Raw genomic sequence first — 17,534 nt, 5'->3', positions numbered from 1 at the left:
AGTGTATAAAGGAGATTATCCAAGCTTATTCTGACAATTTTTGAGAATGCACAGTTCCCTTGCTCCCAAAGGGACTACAAAATTCTCTGGTGCATAAACATTCAGTTGGGGGGGGGGACTTTTGCATAGGTCTGTTTGAACTGTGATTAACATAAAAAATGGGAAAACAGCAGAACACTATTTTGATTGTGTGTGAGAGAGAGAGGGAGAGGGAGAGAGAGATTTGCTTAGCTGTATTGAAAGGTTCATCCATATCAAATATTCATATTTCAACACAAAAATCAAACCTCACAAAAATTCAGTTCACCTCTAATTTATTGATGTCTATAATGCCCTATGAATGCCCTACATTACTTGGCAGAATAATGCTTTTCCATTTCTTGGTCAGACATTATTATTGCTGCCATTAATAGATTTATTCCTTGGCCCCTGCCTGGAAAAGAAAACACGTATGCAAAACACATTCCTATCTATCCTCCCTCAGCTCATGTCCAATTTGGACAGTGTGTTGTATTTGCTTAATGACAACTGAGGACATTCTCCTATCGCTGGGTCAACATTAAAAATCTTTTAGGGCTAGCTATGCAAGACAAAATAATCCTGAAGGCCTTTCTGGTCTGCAAAAATTATTGACACAACCAAGTGCTGATTAAAATAGGAGATGGGGGTGAAATTTAAAGCTGAGAAGAGTCAATATGTGATGCATTTTGGGGTTAACTACACATGATGTTGGCACAACCTGCATGTTAGAAGGCATATAATGCTGAACAAAACAGGATGGGAGGGTTTAAAGCTGAGAAAGGCTGAGGAAGAGTAGGTCCAAAATGCTTTTCCTCCTCACACTTCCCCACCAAAACTACTTCCCCCAATTTGCAAGTGGGAAACTGAGAACCGAGAGCAGAACATACCCCTGCAGCAGATACTACCCCAATTCCTCAGTCCCACATCCTCAGAGCACTCAGATACCCCGTTTAATATCCCAAGGACCCAAGTCCTTGCCGCTAGAAGGGTGCTTAAGGAATTTGTTGATTCTGTATTCCAAAGTGGACTTGCCCGATCCACACTCGATGGACTTGTGTGTGGATCGGAGAGTAGCCCTCCTTCAGAATCTAGACTCCATCCAAGGACAGGGTTTAAAATTGGGGCTTATCTTAAACACAGGTAGTGCTGAGGGATGCTTTCTTAATTTGGAGTTCCCAAAAATAGGGGCCGTCTTATACATGAGGGCGTCTTATAGACAGGGAAATACAGTAAATGACTTCTGTAAAGCAGCTGTGCATTCAGAGGGGTCAGGGGGACCATGGTTTCCTTTAATATACCATGGTTTGTTTCAACAGGTGTGAGCTTGTTCAACAAACCAGGCTAAAAATAAACAATGGCTTAGCATTATGTCTGAATACAACCAGAATATAACAATGAAATTAATAATGCTAACACTTAGCAGACATCAGAACTTTTTAAAATCCTCATTTTATTTTAGGACCATTTTACCACTTTATTTGCAGCCCTTATATTTTTTTTAATATATATTTTCTTACATACAGATCCCTAATTGATGAGATGCTATCATCCTACAATTTTCTATATTTAAAAAGCTAATCAAAATTTAAGTGCAGAACACTCACAGAAACCACACCGAGTTCCTCCTTCAAAGACAAATCCATTAGGAACAGCTCCGTAGCGTCGCAGATCTGAGAGTTTCCATTGTCCCATGATAGAGGATGGGTTATCTTTTGCTAGTACTAGAATATCATTGCAAAAGTGGAGAGTTGCTGGACCACTCTCCAGTTTAGTTCCAGGTGCTACCACAACATGAAATCTGTGAACTATCAGAGGGAGGGGGAAATGGGATTAATTTAATCATTATGCCAAAAAAATTAAACAGTCAAATGTGCACAAAGACTGGTTTCATTACCTCTAACATAAAAATGTTCATGCTAATCCACGTTCATATAATGACATTTAGCAAAGGCTACAAGACATAAAATAAAACTTGGTGGTGCTAACTTTTCCCCCTGTAATTTCATTACAATTTTATTTTAATTCTATTTTTAAATATATAACAGCAAAGGGCTGAATATTTTAAGAACAACCCATTTACTCTGATGGCTCATAGGGAAAACAAAGAACTTCAAACTACTGAAACAATCGTTTTCATATTTTGCTGAAAAAGACATTAATTTAATGGCAACAAAGAGAAGGGTGCATTTTAACAAGATGTGAAGAGGGGGAGAAGAAGAGGAAGAGTTTGGATTTGATATCCCGCTTTATCACTACCTGAAAGAGTCTCCAAGCGGCTAACAATCTCCTTTCCCTTCCTCCCCCACAACAAACACTCTATGAGGTGAGTGAGGCTGAGAGACTTCAGAGAAGTGTGACTAGCCCAAGGTCACCCAGCAGCTGCATGTGGAGGAGCGGAGACGCGAACCCGGTTCACCAGATTACGAGTCCACTGCTCTTAACCACTACACCACACTGGCTCTCACTTATACTCAAGTCGCAACTATTCAGAAAAACTGCTCTCCATCAAGTGAAGTCTGATGGGAGAACTAGTTATCATCTCAGTGGTACAGGGGCACTTGCAGGGGAGAAATAAACCAGCAAGAGAGAGAGAAGCAACACCCCTCCTGCAGCTTTCCCCTTGCCTAAGCCTACTTCCAGTCTTAGAGTCACAGATGGTTGAAATGACCTAGGGGGCATCTGCATGGGAGAAGTAGGGAGTGGGAATTAAGCATCAGTGGGTGGAGATATTGGTTAAGAACCCCCCTTTTTACTTATAACATGCAGCTTTCTAGTGTGCCAGCTTCAACCTCCTGCCTACCAGCACTCGTATTCAGGTCGATTCACAATGGAGCTTAAAATGCTGAGACCATCAAGCTTCATGATGTGGAGAGAGATTTGCCAATTGTGTTATTGAGCTAGATCTGATCCTATAGTTTGCATTGCCTGCATTGTATAATTGTGAGTGGCTTAGCCCCCCCATATCCCTGGGATGACTTGCTTAAAATGCTTTTTTTCTTTGCCTCTCTCTGTGTGCCAAAGGGTAATGTAAACAAAACAGGATGCCCAGCTAAGCTATCAAGGCCGGATAACTGTCTTGTCTGATGCTAGCAGTCTGACGCAAAGAGCAGCAAGATAGTCAAGGCTGCCTGAGTCAGCATGTGTTTATGCATAAGACCGGATACAGGAAGATCCTTATATGTACTTGTGACCCCCTTGTGTGCGTGACCCCCTTGCATGCGCACATTTACAGAGGGGGGAAGGAGCCCAAAGAAGCTTGGCAATTTGTGTTTCTTTACTACTCTTGTCATCAGGAGTCTCTCTAATTAGAGATTAAAACTCTTTCTCTGAAACTCAACCCCGGTGTCTTATTGACTGTCTCTGTCCTTGCCTGGGCGCAACTTAAAGGACCCTTAATAGCTGATAAGGCTACAATGAGACTGACTTTTTTTACATGACAGCTATGGATGAAGTGGTCACAACAGCAGACCCTAAGACAGGATTGGGGAAACTCTGGTCCTCCATTTCTCCAGATGTTGTTGCACTCCAACTCCCATCAGCCCCAACCAATGATGTGATTTCTAGTCCAATAACATCTGGAGAGCCACAAGTTCCCCATCTCTGTCCTGAGAGATGCTATAAAAAGCAAAAGAAGAGAGGGACAAGTAGCCAAACTAATTGTAGAAGGCAACCAAGGAGCAGGGAACCATCATATGTTAACCATATCATTGAAAAAAGTAAAAGAAATAAAATAGGATAAGGGGAAGCATGGTTCAACCAAAACACAAGCAAGAGTTGTGTAATCTCTGAAGCATAGTGGACTCACAATACTTCTGGACCAATGTGAGATGGCTCAGAGCTATGAGATAACTCCATGTTATTCACCTTCACAAAGGCAGAGGTGCATGAATGAATTTGCTGATATGTATAAATGGCCACTGATGCTAGGTCAGGCTTCCTCAACCTCGGCCCTCAAGAGGTTTTTGGCCTACAACTCCCATGATCCCTAGCTAGCAGGACCAGTAGTCAGGGATGATGGGAATTGTAGTCTCAAAACATCTGGAGGGCCGAGGTTGAGGAAGCCTGTGCTAGGTTTACAAAGCCCATGGCTAGGAGCCAAACAGTTGTTTAGGTTTGCACATAGGCTAGTAAAATTGTTAACGTTTTTTCTTTGCTCTCTGATCTCAAAGCTATATCACAAAGTACTTCAGCACCAAAAGCACATTCCTGTGCACAATATTTTTGCTTTAACCAAATGAACCATGTGTTTAAAAGGAGGAAACATTACCTTCACCTAAACTGTAGCGAATGCGCAGATCCCAGGCATGCATGGTTTCCTTGTTTTCAAAGCCCAGCATAACAACTTGACTCAAACAGATGATGGCAAGAGTGTGATTCAGACCCTCATAACAAAGCCCAGGATCCAGGCCACAGATGTCTTCCAAAGTAACGCTGTTCCTCTCCTTCAGCCCCTTCAGTCGTTCAGATCTTTCCTTGTATACAAGCATAAGCAAGCAATCTGAAAGATGGAAGCCTGTGATCAAATACAAAGTATGGATGCATTGCAACATTTATTCTCATGCTGATCAGAATTTATCCTTAGTATTAACCAGGACTCATTTCCTGATCAGATAATATATTTTATCTTTTTATCTTATCAGATCCCATCACCTCCTGGCAAATAGAAGGGGAAGAAATGGAGGCAGTGAGAGATTTTACTTTCTTGGGCTCCTTGATCACTGCAGATGGTGACAGCAGTCACGAAATTAAAAGGCGCCTGCTTCTTGGGAGAAAAGCAATGACAAACCTAGACAGCATCTTAAAAAGCAGAGACATCACCTTGCCGACAAAGGTCCGTATAGTTAAAGCTATGGTTTTCCCAGTAGTGATGTATGGAAGTGAGAGCTGGACCATAAAGAAGGCTGATCGCCGAAGAATTGATGCTTTTGAATTATGGTGCTGGAGGAGACTCTTGAGAGTCCCATGGACTGCTAGAAGATCAAACCTATCCATTCTTAAGGAAATCAGCCCTGAGTGCTCCCTGGAAGGACAGATCGTGAAGCTGAGGCTCCAATACTTTGGCCACCTCATGAGAAGAGAAGAATCCTTGGAAAAGACCCTGATGTTGGGAAAGATTGAGGGCACTAGGAGAAGGGGACGACAGAGGACAAGATGGTTGGACAGTGTTCTCGAAGCTACGAACATGAGTTTGACCAAACTACGGGAGGCAGTGCAAGACAGGAGTGCCTGGCGTGCTATGGTCCATGGGGTCACGAAGAGTCGGACACGACTAAACGACTAAACAACAACAACATCTTATCAGATAAAAAAGGAATAATTACAGGTACCACGGTGTGCAAACATTGCCATGTTCTGCAAAGCCATCTCACCTTGTGGAAAAAATAATTCCACCACTCCACAAGGTTATCAATATGAATTTATGGGTTAAAACAAAATCTATGTAGTTATCCTAATGCTATCTTTTGTTAGCTATTCAGAAAATAAATAGTTACAGGTAGGTAGCCGTGTTGGTCTGACGCAGTCAAAATAAAAATAAAGAATCCTTCCAGTAGCACCTTAGAGACCAACTAAGTTTGTCATAGGTATCTGAAGAAGTGTGCATGCACACGAAAGCTCATACCTATGACAAACTTAGTTGGTCTCTAAGGTGCTACTGGAAGGATTTTTTTATTTTTATAGAAAATAAATATATATTCTCTATATCTCTTCCCAGTTCTGTCACTGTGGCTGTTCTGAAGAAAGCAGGAAAGAAATCACCTCATCTCACATGCTACTACCAAAGCACTAGAATGAGAATAATTATTTATTTCCATATTTTAAATGCACAGACTTCTTTTTTGAAGAAATGGCCCTCAAAATTTCCAAATATTCTTATCATGGTTTACAGGCAATATAATAAAATAAGCAATTTAGCATTTAAACAATTAAATGCTCCAAGTCTTGAGATGTTGTCACTTAGACTTGTGGTTGGTAGTCTCTCTGAGTCTTTAGTGTTGACTGAAGACCTGAGAGGTCTGGCACTGTGTAGCCTTTTCTTCTTCTTAGGCAAGGCTTTCTTCATGAGGACCTTCTCTAAGGAGCCACCGAAGAGCTTCACTCCTGAGAAAAAAGGGCCTACCAACGGGAAGATGGGATCCACATCTGAGTGATGGAGCTGCTAAAGGACCATTGACCGCCATAGATCTTGCTGTGAGATTTGTGGTATTAAGTAACAAATATGAGAGAAGCAGCAACTCCTGTTTCTGCAATAGCAAATGCTGAGTTACAGCACAATCCTATTCATGTCTACTCAGAAGTAAGCCTTATTGAATTCATTAGGACTTCTTTTCAGGTAAGTGGGACTAAAGTTGCTTAAAGCCTCAAAACTCTTATTTAATACCACATTTTCATATGTGAATCCTCTGAGGTTTCTCCTATAAGGCGAACCCTTTGAGGCCTCCACCACTGCATTGTACCCAAGGGTACTGCATCCTACCCATGTCACTGAGAATAGGGGAAAGTGTGTAGTTTGTCACTGAATGGCTTGCCTGCTCCTGAAGTCAATGGTGAAGTCAAATGGAAGAAAGCCCAAGGGCAAGGGACTGCCACTTCACAGGCGTCTATTGCCTATTATACTTGCCCAGCCCTGAGAAGGCAGCAAAGGCAGGAGAGAAAAATGGGAGTAAAAACAGAAAGGCTATGAGGAATTGTACCTTCTCTTGATAGAATCATAGAATTGTAGAATTGTAAAGTACCCCCAAGGGTCATCTAGTCCAACCCCCTGCAAATAATCCTGAGAGATCCAACCTCTATTCAAAAACCTCCAATGAAGGATACTCCACCACGTTCTGAGATAGTCTATCAGAAACTTCTTCCTGATGTTTAGTTGGAATCTGCTTTCTTGTAATTTGGATTCTTTGAATTAGGTCCTACTCTCTGGAGCAGGTGCAAACAAGCTCGCTCCATCTTCCATGTGATTGACAGTCCTTCAGATATTTGAAGTAGGCTATCATATCTCCTCTCATTTTCCTGTTTCCCAGGCTAAACATACCCAACTCCTTTAACCATTCATCATAAGGCTTGGTTTACAGACGCTTGATCATCTTGGTCGCCCTCCACTGCACATGTTCCAGCTTGTCAATATCCATCTCAAACTGTGGTGCCCCCCTCTGCCCAGTTGTTCCTCTCTGCCCAGTCCACTTGAACTTGAGGGGATGGTGTTACAAGATAGAGAAAAGGGGCAAGTGTATTTCAAGTTCATCATGCTGCCTCCATGTCTCTGCTGCCCTAGACCAGCAGAAAAGGCCAAAGAAAATGCCTTCCTGCAATCATGTAGTTTAGGAGAGAAGCAGGCAGCTCAAGCATACCCTCTCCGTTGTTGTCTGCCAAGTGCTCCCCAAAGGAAAGCAAGCCCCAACTGATTCCTTTGAAGAAATGGCAGGGGGGGGGAGGACAAGAATTGCCACAAAATGATGTTGTTGTTGTTGTTTAGTCGTTTAGTCGTGTCCGACTCTTCGTGACCCCATGGACCATAGCACGGCAGGCACTCCTGTCTTCCACTGCCTCCCGCAGTCTGGTCAAACTCATGTTGGTAGCTTCGAGAACACTGTCCAACCATCTCGTCCTCTGTCGTCCCCTTCTCCTAGTGCCCTCCATCTTTCCCAACATCAGGGTCTTTTCCAAGGATTCTTCTCTTCTCATGAGGTGGCCAAAGTATTGGAGCCTCAGCTTCATGATCTGTCCTTCCAGTGAGCACTCAGGGCTGATTTCCTTAAGAATGGATAGGTTTGATCTCCTTGCAGTCCATGGGACTCTCAAGAGTCTCCTCCAGCACCATAATTCAAAAGCATCAATTCATCGGCAATCAGCCTTCTTTATGGTCCAGCTCTCACTTCCACAAAACGATGTAGCATCTGGCTAATCTAGACTCTGCTTCTTCTTCCTCCCCATCATAAGCCAAGTGAGTAAGAGCCAGAAACGGATGGCAGAAAAGACTCAGCCCCCATAGAGCTCACCTATCTTCACCTGCATCACCTGTTCATTCTGATGCAACAAGGGTAACCCTGAAATGTCTAGAGCAGGCATCCCCAAACTGCGGCCCTCCAGATGTTTTGGCCTACAACTCCCATGATCCCTAGCTAACAGGACCAGTGGTCGGGGAAGATGGGAATTGTAGTCCAAAACATCTGGAGGGCCGAAGTTTGGGGATGCCTGGTCTAGAGCATGTCTACTGTACTAGAACTGGGTAACCATAAAGATCAATTACAGGTCATTTTTGGGGGTGTGCTTTCCTCCACTTTCACTTTTTATTTTTAATATTGGGAGCCTATTGGCACACACTTTTAATGTGACATAAAGCTCTTGATGCATTTTTTAAAAATGTTACAAAAATGTGTCTCATATATATACTGTATATATATATAACCTCTAATCAAAGAGCAGATAAAAGCTATGTGATGTAAAATTCCACTTATGGTACCTATTGTTCAAAAAATGCAAATTATTCTGAGCGGTCTCCAAACATGTTTTACATAAGAAAGCTTGTTTAATTTTTTGTTAGCCATTCAACGTGAGTAAGATTAATTTATGGCAATAAACAAAATATTTCTCAAGAATTAGATTATGCACTTTTCTTGAAACTGTACTTTTTACATATCCATGCAAGAGTACCAACAGGGGGAGGCAAGTGTATTTCAGTATTTATTACAACATGAATTTCAGTCCAATATAAGTTAACTTTAATATATATAATGCTTCGGAAAACCCAATATATTACCGTACATACATTAAAAAGAAGGCGCTGTCTATCCATTCATTATCACAGCCATTTCTTATCAGAAGAATGGTATGGGAATAGAGAAGAGGCAATAGTTAATTGAAAGGTGTGGGTCTTTTGAAACACAGCTAGCTTATACTGTGTGGACGGTTTCATCAGAAAACACTAGGAGCGGGATAATCTTATATTACGCTGTGTTTATTTATTTATATTATGCCCAGCAGCAGCTACTGTTTAATATACACCAGCAGACTGAGAGGACCCGTCCCATACCATGGCCTTCCCAATATAGAAATGGTTTGAAGCGGAATCCAAGATTTGGTTTTATAGAGGAGGATCAACTAATCCGCGCAGGCTTCCAGGCCCCACCGTGTCCGTCCGCTGCCTTCCATATCCTCTTTCTATAATTAGCGCGCCCTCCGGGCCACCAGGAGAGGAAGGGAAAAGGAAGAGCCGCGAGACGGACAAGGGCAGCGCTCTCGCCGGCGGGCCGGAGGGGGGCGAGAGGCGCTTGGGAGAGAGCGCTCGACTCCTTCCCTTCTCCAGCCGCGCCGCCTGGCTCGCTGCCCTCCCTCTCCAAAGGCGCACGGAGTCCCCTCGCTCTCCTGGCAAGCCTGCGGAACCCTCTTGCGTATCTCATTGTAAAAAGCAAAGAGGAAAGGGCGAAAAGCCCATTTGCCCCCCCCTCCGCTCCCGGACTCACCCGCCACCGGCGAAGGTTTGCGCAGCACCGCCCATCGGTTCTTCCACTGTGGAGACAGAAAGAGAGACAAGCCGTTGGTTGGTGGCGGGGAGCGGCGCGCCTTCCCTTGCCCCTCTCCCGCGCCGAGCCGAGCCCCTCCGGCAGCTACCCCGACCCCCACCCCGACCCCACCCCCAGCCCCCAGGGCAGAAAACGTAGGCCGAAGCGGGCCGGGGAAAACTTCGCGCCGGGGACCTTTTTGCCGTCTCTCCACTTGAGCGGGCCCTCCACCACCACCGCGGAATCCGTCATCTTCAGTCATGATTTCCGACAGCTGCTGCTGCTGGCTGGGCTGAGCTGCTGCGGGGGTCACTTTCAAAATAGCTTTATTGGGTCACTGCTGCGAGTGGGAGCAGGCGGGGCGGAGGCGAGCGAGCCGGCAGGAGAAAGGGGAGCGCGCCGGAGGGAGGCGGCCGGCGAGCCGGACGTGGCTGCAGGGCTGGTGGCTTTGGGGCACCTCCTGGGGCGAACCCCAAACTGGCGCCACCACCTCCTCCCCGCCAGCGCGAAGAAGGGATCAGTGAAGATCTACATCAGGAATAGGAGGGGGAGGGGGAGGGGAGGGGGAAAGAAAGATCGACATCGCGATCGACTGCCCCTGGGAAACCTGCCGCCCAAAGGGCTCGCCTCCCCCGGCCTCCTGACTGACTAGCCCCTTGCGTCTGGCCCTTGCAAGGAGCACCCTGCTTGCTGCCTCGCCTTCTCTCCGGCTTTAACTCATTCTTCATAAAGGATCAAAAGTTAGAGGCCAGCAGTGAAGGAATCAGAGCTACAATACCAAAAACAAGTAGAAGCCCCAAAGGATTTCTCCAAATTGAATGGGCAGTAAAATGGCAAACAGTTCAATGTAAGCAAGTGTAAAGTGATGCACTGAGGGGGGACCCCCCCAAAAAAACCCTAAATGCACAGATATGTGCTGAACAGAACTGATAGTGACTGACCATGAATGAATCTAGTTACAGGTAGGTAGCTGTGTTGGTCTGGCATAGTCGAAACAAAATATTTTTTCTTCTTCCAGTCGCACCTTAGAGACCAAGTAAGTTTGTCATTGGTATGAGCTTTCATGTGCATGTACACTTCTTAGTTGGTCTCTTAAGGTGCTACTGGAAGAAGAATTTTTTTTTTTGTTTTGACCATGAATGAGATACTGTATTGAGATTGTAGTGAGTAGCTTTAAGAGAAGGAAGACTTTGATCCTAACCCCCTGATGCCTTGCAGCTATACTTCTTGGTGGAAAAGGCTTTGGGAGTAAACCCTGAGGAAAAAATCCATACCCACTGACTTGTGGGGCAACTTCAGGAGAAGAAAAGGATAGGGAGTAAACCCTACACAAATCCAGAGTGCAGTCCCTAAGGCAAGTTGGGTGGCACCTTGTACACCTCCTTCTGGCAACTCCTTCAGCCAAACTGGTGCCAAACGAATTGGTCTTGCTTTCCTTTGGACCACATCATCAGCGAGGTGAAGAGGGGGTCTTGTTGCCTGGGAAGCCCAGGACCTCCAGACACACTGCCCAGGCTTGTACTCCAAAGAGTTGATAGCTTGATGAAGATGTGGGCCCAGAATAAGGCAAATGTGAAAAAGGCAAATTCCATGCTAGGGATCTTTAGGAATGGGATTGAAAACAACAATGACTCTATGGTGTGACCACACTTGGAATACTTGTTGCTTTACCTCAAAAATAATATTGTAGAGTGGAGAAAACTCCCAAGAATGATCAAGCGGATGGTGCAACTGCCCTTTGAGGGAAGGTTGCAACATTTGTAGCTTTTTAATTTAGACGAAAGGTAAGAAACTTGCACAATACTTTACAGGGGTTGAGTTTCTGAGGCACCATGCACATCAGGACGTGTGTAAGCCCTCCCCGTCCCACTTGCGGTGCATCAGGGGTTGCATGCATGCCAATCGTGCACAAGTGGGTAGTTGCCTGTTATGGAGAAAGTGGACAGAGAAATATTCCCTGTTGTACGGTACTAGAACTTGGGGGTCATTCAATTAAGTGGACGGTTGTTAAGGCAGACAAAAGAAAGTGCTTCTTCACATGGCACATAAAACTGGCATTTGCTCTCATGAGACGAAGCAATGGCCACCAACTTGGATGGCTTTAAAAGAGGATCAGACAAATCCAGGGGGGACAAGGCTGTTGGACTACTAGCTACAGTGTGGTTCTACTTTCACTGCCCTTGGTGCCTTTGAATGCCGGTTTCTGGGAGACGCAGGAGACTGTGGTGGTTGCACCCAGTGTCTGCTTATGGGCTTCCCATGGGCCTCTGCCCGGCCACTGCGAGAAGAGGATGATGGAGGAGATTGATTGGGACTGTGGCCTAACCTGCTGATTAGGCACTTATCTTCGGAGTACTGTAGTTTTGTGCTGGTTACAGGTAGGTAGCCGTGTTGGTCTGGGTCGAAGTAAAATAAAGTATCTGAAGAAGTGTGCATGCACACGAAAGCTCATACCAAAATAAAAACTTAGTTGGTCTTTAAGGTGCTACTGAAGGAATTTTTGTAGTTTTGTGCATTCTTTCAAAACTAAAACGAGCAACGCAACGACAAAATTAACCCTCGGTTTGATGATAATAAGTGTGTGCAATGTGGCGGTTCCTGTCATTACTTTCGACGCACGTACTTCAAAAGGGGCTGTTTCCAGAGCTCATTTTATGTAGGTGCGTTTTTCCGCCTTTTCTCTCAAAACTCGGGGCAACCCTGAACTTCCCGGCCCGCCTCCCGAAGGCGGCAAGGACTGAACTTCCCAACAGGCCTCACGCGTCTGGGCCTCCGAGAGGCGGGCAGGCGGGCGGGGAGGGGCATGGTGGGAGTTGTAGTCTCTCGAAAACTGCCGCCTCCCGCCACGCCAGCTCGTCGTGCCAGCCGAGGGCCCCGTGATTGACAGCCCGCCTCGGCCAGTGGCCGACGGGGCTGTAGTCAAGGCGGGCCCGGCGGGCATCACCCTGGCAACAGAGTCGGGGCGAGAGCTCGCTCCTCTGAGGGAGACCTGCTTGGGTGGTCTCCCGGCCCCTCGGCGAGGGGGCAGGGGGCGAGAGAGGTGAGAAAAAAAAGAGAGAGACAGATCCCTTTGCCTCCCCCCAGCAGCTGCGCCCCCTCCCTGGTGCTGGGATTCCTGGGGAGGTGGCGGGTGAAACAATGGGCGGGGTGGGGGGTGGGCGCCGGGCGTGTTGTCGTCGAAGTTAAGGCGCTAGTTCTCTGTGTTGGAGCCGTGGGCTCCTGCCTGCACGGGCTCGGCCGAGAGCAACAAGTTCTGAGTCCGGCGGGCCCTTTCCCCTGTCGGCCCTCTTCGTCGCCGTCGGCGGGGGCTTTGTCTGGGGCTGCGAGGCGCCGCTGGTCCCTGCGGCCGGGGGGAGGGGGGGCGCGCGGATCTCGCCCCGGGGGCTTTTCGCCCTGAAGCGAGGCAGCCGCTCCGCCCGCCGCGTCCCAGGCGCGACTTTTGCTGGGCTCTCCGCGCTGCCCGGACGCGGCGCTGCGTTGCGCTTCCGAGGCAGGGAGGGAAGAGTATGGAGCAGCCAGGCGGTTGCCACAATAGAGGCAAGGCAAGCGTATGCAGCGAAGCCTGCTCGAAGGATCTTGGAATGGGAGCTCCGCTGCTTATGCATGCACAGGGATGAGTAGCGAGGCGGTCCAAGTTTATTCCTGCCTGTTAGTTCAAAACACTTATTATCCCGCTCTTCAGCCAAAAACAGCTTCCGAAGCAGCAGCTCACAAGTTACCTACCAGTAATGAGTTTGCAGATGGTGGCAGGCAGATTATTCAGAGCACAATGAAATCCCAAGAAGAGTTTGAAGAGCTTTGAAAGGAACCCACTCTGAACTGGGTAGAATGGGCAGGTGTGAATAGTATGCCAAGGAGAGCTTGCTGGGAGGACACAGTTCACTTCACCTAAATGGAAAGGGAATACAGTACAGTATTGGCTAATGATAGGAGGTACATTTTTAAATGGCAAGACATGCATGCGATGAAGGATATCAGTCATATGTCTCCTGTAATGAAGTTGGAGGACTCAAAATGCACTGCATATGGGTCTGCCCATAGCTGCCAAGTTATCCCTTTTTTACAGGGATTTCCCCTTATGCTGAATAGGCTTCCTCGCGAGAAAAGGGAAAACTTGGCAGCTATGGGTCTGCCTTTGTAGGCAGTTTTGAAATTTCAACTAAAGCAGGATGCAACTGTCTAGAGACTTGTCAGGTGATCAGAACATGGTACACCAGTATTGTACCAGTTGGTTGCCTATATTCTTCTGGGTGCTGCTACTAACTTCTAAAGTTGTAAATGGTTTGAAGTAAAGTGATTTCAAGGACCACCTGCACCCATGTGAACCTGGTTGGGCCTTGAGATCGGTATTTGCAACCCTGCTCATTGATATACCTGTAAGATCTGTTAAATAGACAGGAAAGCAGGCCCTTCACAATGTGCCCCATCGCAGCTATGGTAAAATAACATTTCTGATATCTCACTTCTGTTCTGGGGGCATTAAAAATATATTCTTAGTGTAAACCAGATAGTTCTCTTTACATTTTATATATGTCTCTTCCTCCATCCTCCCTTTTCCAGTCTGTTGCAGACCTTAGGACTAACTAGCCTGTTGATACAGTACTACATATTGTGGTAATGTTTTGGCTACATAAGTGCAAACACTTAAAAAACTGATATTTCTGTTGGTTGGAGCGTGGTGCTGATAATGCCAATGTTACAGGTTTGATCCCTGGATGGGACAGCTGCATATTCCTGTATTGTAGGGGGTTGGATTAGATGATCCTCAGGGTCCCCTCCAACTCTACAATTCTATGATATCATTAAATAGTATCATTATTTTTAGTTAATTATGGGATCTGATGTTGGATTATAACTGTTGCGTTTTTAATTGTGTTTTAAATAATTAAATTGTTTTTAGGGGTTGCTTGATAGGACTTAGATTTTTCTAACTTCTATTTTAAATTATGGCATTTTATTTGATGTTAAATATTTACATTTTCAGGGACATGGGTGGCGATGTGGGTTAAACCACAGAGCCTAGAGCTTGCCAATCAGAAGGTCGGCGGTTCGAATTCCCGCGACGGGGTGAGCTCCCATTGCTCGGTCCCAGCTCCTGCCAACCTAGCAGTTCGAAAGCACGTAGATAAATAGGTACCGCTCCGGCGGGAAGGTAAACGGTGTTTCCGTGTGCTGCTCTGGTTCGCCAGAAGCGGCTTAGTCATGCTGGCCACATGACCCAGAAGCTGTACGCCGGCTGCCTCGGCCAGTTAAAGCGAGATGAGCACCGCAACCCCAGAGTCGTCCACGACTGGACCTAATGGTCCGGGGTCCCTTTACCTTTACCTATTTACATTTTCATATTAGCCACATTGGGAGGGCTTTCCCCCCTAACACAGCTCCATTAATAAAATAAAAGTTGGTGTTAGGAAAGGGATGAAGTACCACAATGTTGGTGTACCCATTTTAAGAATATGGTGTGCAGTTCTCTGGCCACATTTTGAAAAAGGATGTTGTAGATATGGATCAGCTTCCACCATTGAGCAATGTGAAGAAGTCACCGTGGGCAGCATACTGGTATTATACAGACAACCCAACATGTTCAATCTTTTCATTTCATACTTAACTAATGTACTCTGGGTGACATACAGCACAGTACAAAACAAACCATAAATTGCAAAATACATTTCTAAACAATACCATTAAAACCATCCAACCCCCCAACCCCCCAAAAAACAGAGAATCAAACATTGCATAAAATTACTCTTGGATATTAGAGGGATTAAAAGGGATAGATTAGAAGGCTTGTGATAATAGAAATGACATTGCCTGGCACAAAAATATTATTAAAATAGGATGTAGGTGAGCCTCTCTGGGGAGAGCATTCTACAAGCAAGGAACCAGTTCTGAGAAGGTCCTTTCTCTTTAAGCCACCTGCCTTATATGCAGAGAAGGCCCCCCTGCTGATGATAACAGGACCCAGAGAGGTACCCATGGGAAGGGGTGAGCCATTAGATACTGAGGTCCCAGGTTGTGGAGAAGCAGGGGGATTGGTCATGTAAGTTGCTAGGGGGAAGAGGTGTGCCAGAAGGGTTAGTTCACCCAGGCAGGAACCAAGTGTCAAAGCTGGTCCTACCTTTAGGTAGTGTAAGGCAGCTGTTTCAGGCAGCAGACTCCTGGCTAGTTCCCCTAAATCTCTGGCTAGAACCTTCAGTTGGGGGACAGAGCTCTGTGTGAGCTGCAAGGAACCCACACTGAACCCAGGAGACTTCAGGAATTGCTTTCCGGCTCTGGATTTAGTCTGAGACAGAGAAAAGAAGGGGGGGACTCCTGACCCATCCCGGGCGTGGTTTCACCAACATCTCTTTAACCCAGTAGTACACATGGAAAGAGTAGAAGTGTCCCCCATAATGTTAGTTTGAATGTAACTAAATCGCTCTATGCTTGCTTGACATTAAGTTCCATTGAGCCTAATAGCACTTCCTTCCAAGAATGAAAGATTGCAGCCACTGTTATAGAATAAAATGGGGGACAAGATGGTTAGAATTTTGAGGCTTTGAGCAACGGATCCATGATCCCAATAAAAATGTCAGCAAATGGATGAATTAGGGAAAGGTGTGAAATTTGAGTCTGCAGTACAGTATTTCTGGTCCTGTAAGCTCTACTGTGTGCTAACAAGCCAGCACTGTATTAGAAAAATGTGTCTTTTAAAGTTAAGGCTTTCAGTAGTGAGGCTCAATGCAATTTCTTGGAAGGATTATTTTATATTTAATGCTTTAAGTTCTTTGTATCTGCCTTTACAAAAGTGAATTTCAGAATAGAAGGATCTGGTCTTTTAGGAACTGCCACAATTAACACTGGAACTAGATATGGAGCAAAATGAACAGAATAACAGAAACCACCAGTTTCGTGGGCTTCTTGCTGAGAGTGAACTTGGCAGATGTTAGGTACTTGGGGAAGTAGTAGATGTGTGACTAATAAATAGTAGAGTTTGTGCTTGTGATGGGTGCTTCTTTTGCTTAGGAAAGTTTGTACCTGGGTCAGCCTCCTTATATTACTACCTTCTTCTTCTTCTTTGGCGATCACTCGTAGCCGAGTAAGATTGTCTTCCATAAACACGATTTTAACAATGGGTCCGTAAGTGACTGTGGAGGCCAGTTCTGGATCCACACGTCCTTCCACAGTGGGGACATTGGTTTCCAGGCGGGAGTTGATCACGGTGTGGATTTGCCAAGCGTGCCTTCCTCTTAGCACGTTTTTCCCTTGTGTCCTGAGATCGAGTTTCTTCAAACCCATGACACCTTTGGTAAAGGCTGTTCTCCAACTGGAGCGCTCGCAGGACAGTGTTTCCCAGTTGTCAGTGTTTATACTACATTTTTAAAGATTTGCCTTGAGACAGTCTTTAAACCTCTTTTGTTGACCACCAGCATTACGCTTTCCATGTTTAAGTTTGGAATAGAGTAGTTGCTTTGGAAGACGATCATCAGGCATCCGCACAACATGACCAGTCCAACGAAGTTGATGTTGAAGAATCATTGCTTCAACACTGGTGATCTTTGCTTCTTCCAGTACACTGATATTAGTTCACCTGTCTTCCCAAGTGATGTGTAAAAATTTTCAGAAACACCATTGATGGAATCTTTCGAGGAGTTGGAGATGGCGTTTATAAGTGGTCCATATAAATGGTCCACAAGCATATACAGTAGTAAGGTTGGTAGTACAATAGCTTTGTAAACAAGCACTTTGGTTTCCCTGTGAATGTCCCGGTCCTCAAACACTCCGCACTTCAATTGGGAGAAAGCCGCACTCGCAGAGCTCAGGCGATGCTGGATTTTGGCATCAATGTTGGCCCTTGTGGAAAGGTAACTGCCTAGGTAAGAAAAGTGATCAACATTTTCCAACGTTACACCACTGAGTTGGATTTGTGGTGCTGCAGAGGGGTTATTTTGTACTTGTTGGTGCAGCACTTTGGTTTTTTGGATGTTGAGTGATAGGCCAAGCTTTTCGTAAGCTGCAAAGATATTTAGGATGGTTTGG

At 45.6% G+C, this 17,534-nt stretch overlaps 2 protein-coding genes across 7 annotated transcripts in view; one reads left to right on the top strand and one right to left on the bottom strand.

The window, feature by feature from the left end:
* DOK7 (docking protein 7) overlaps window positions 1-10,041 on the bottom strand; it is a 29,502-nt gene extending 19,461 nt beyond the window's left edge. The window contains exons 1-4 of one of the 2 annotated variants that reach the window (XM_060279045.1): window positions 9,714-10,041; window positions 9,480-9,525; window positions 4,295-4,519; window positions 1,626-1,826 (exon numbers count right to left, since the gene is read on the bottom strand). In XM_060279045.1, the coding sequence (XP_060135028.1) occupies window positions 1,626-1,826; window positions 4,295-4,519; window positions 9,480-9,525; window positions 9,714-9,770 (529 nt within the window). In that variant the 5' untranslated portion in view covers window positions 9,771-10,041. Of the gene's footprint in view, window positions 1-1,625; window positions 1,827-4,288; window positions 4,520-9,479; window positions 9,526-9,713 lie in introns of both variants that reach the window. The other variant, XM_035113334.2, reaches the window with a different exon arrangement.
* Window positions 10,042-12,418: 2,377 nt separating this feature from the next.
* Window positions 12,419-17,534, top strand: part of RGS12 (regulator of G protein signaling 12) — a 96,474-nt gene continuing 91,358 nt past the window's right edge. For 3 of the 5 annotated variants that reach the window (XM_060279048.1, XM_060279047.1, XM_060279050.1), the window contains exon 1: window positions 12,422-12,558. The gene's annotated coding sequence lies outside the window, so the exon portion shown is untranslated. Of the gene's footprint in view, window positions 12,559-17,534 lie in introns of all 5 variants that reach the window. The other 2 variants (XR_009558193.1, XM_060279051.1) reach the window with 2 other exon arrangements.

The sequence above is a fragment of the Zootoca vivipara genome, chromosome 9, assembly GCF_963506605.1.
Source record: "Zootoca vivipara chromosome 9, rZooViv1.1, whole genome shotgun sequence".
Taxonomy (NCBI): domain Eukaryota; kingdom Metazoa; phylum Chordata; class Lepidosauria; order Squamata; family Lacertidae; genus Zootoca; species Zootoca vivipara.
This window is presented reverse-complemented; position numbering and strand designations above follow the sequence as displayed.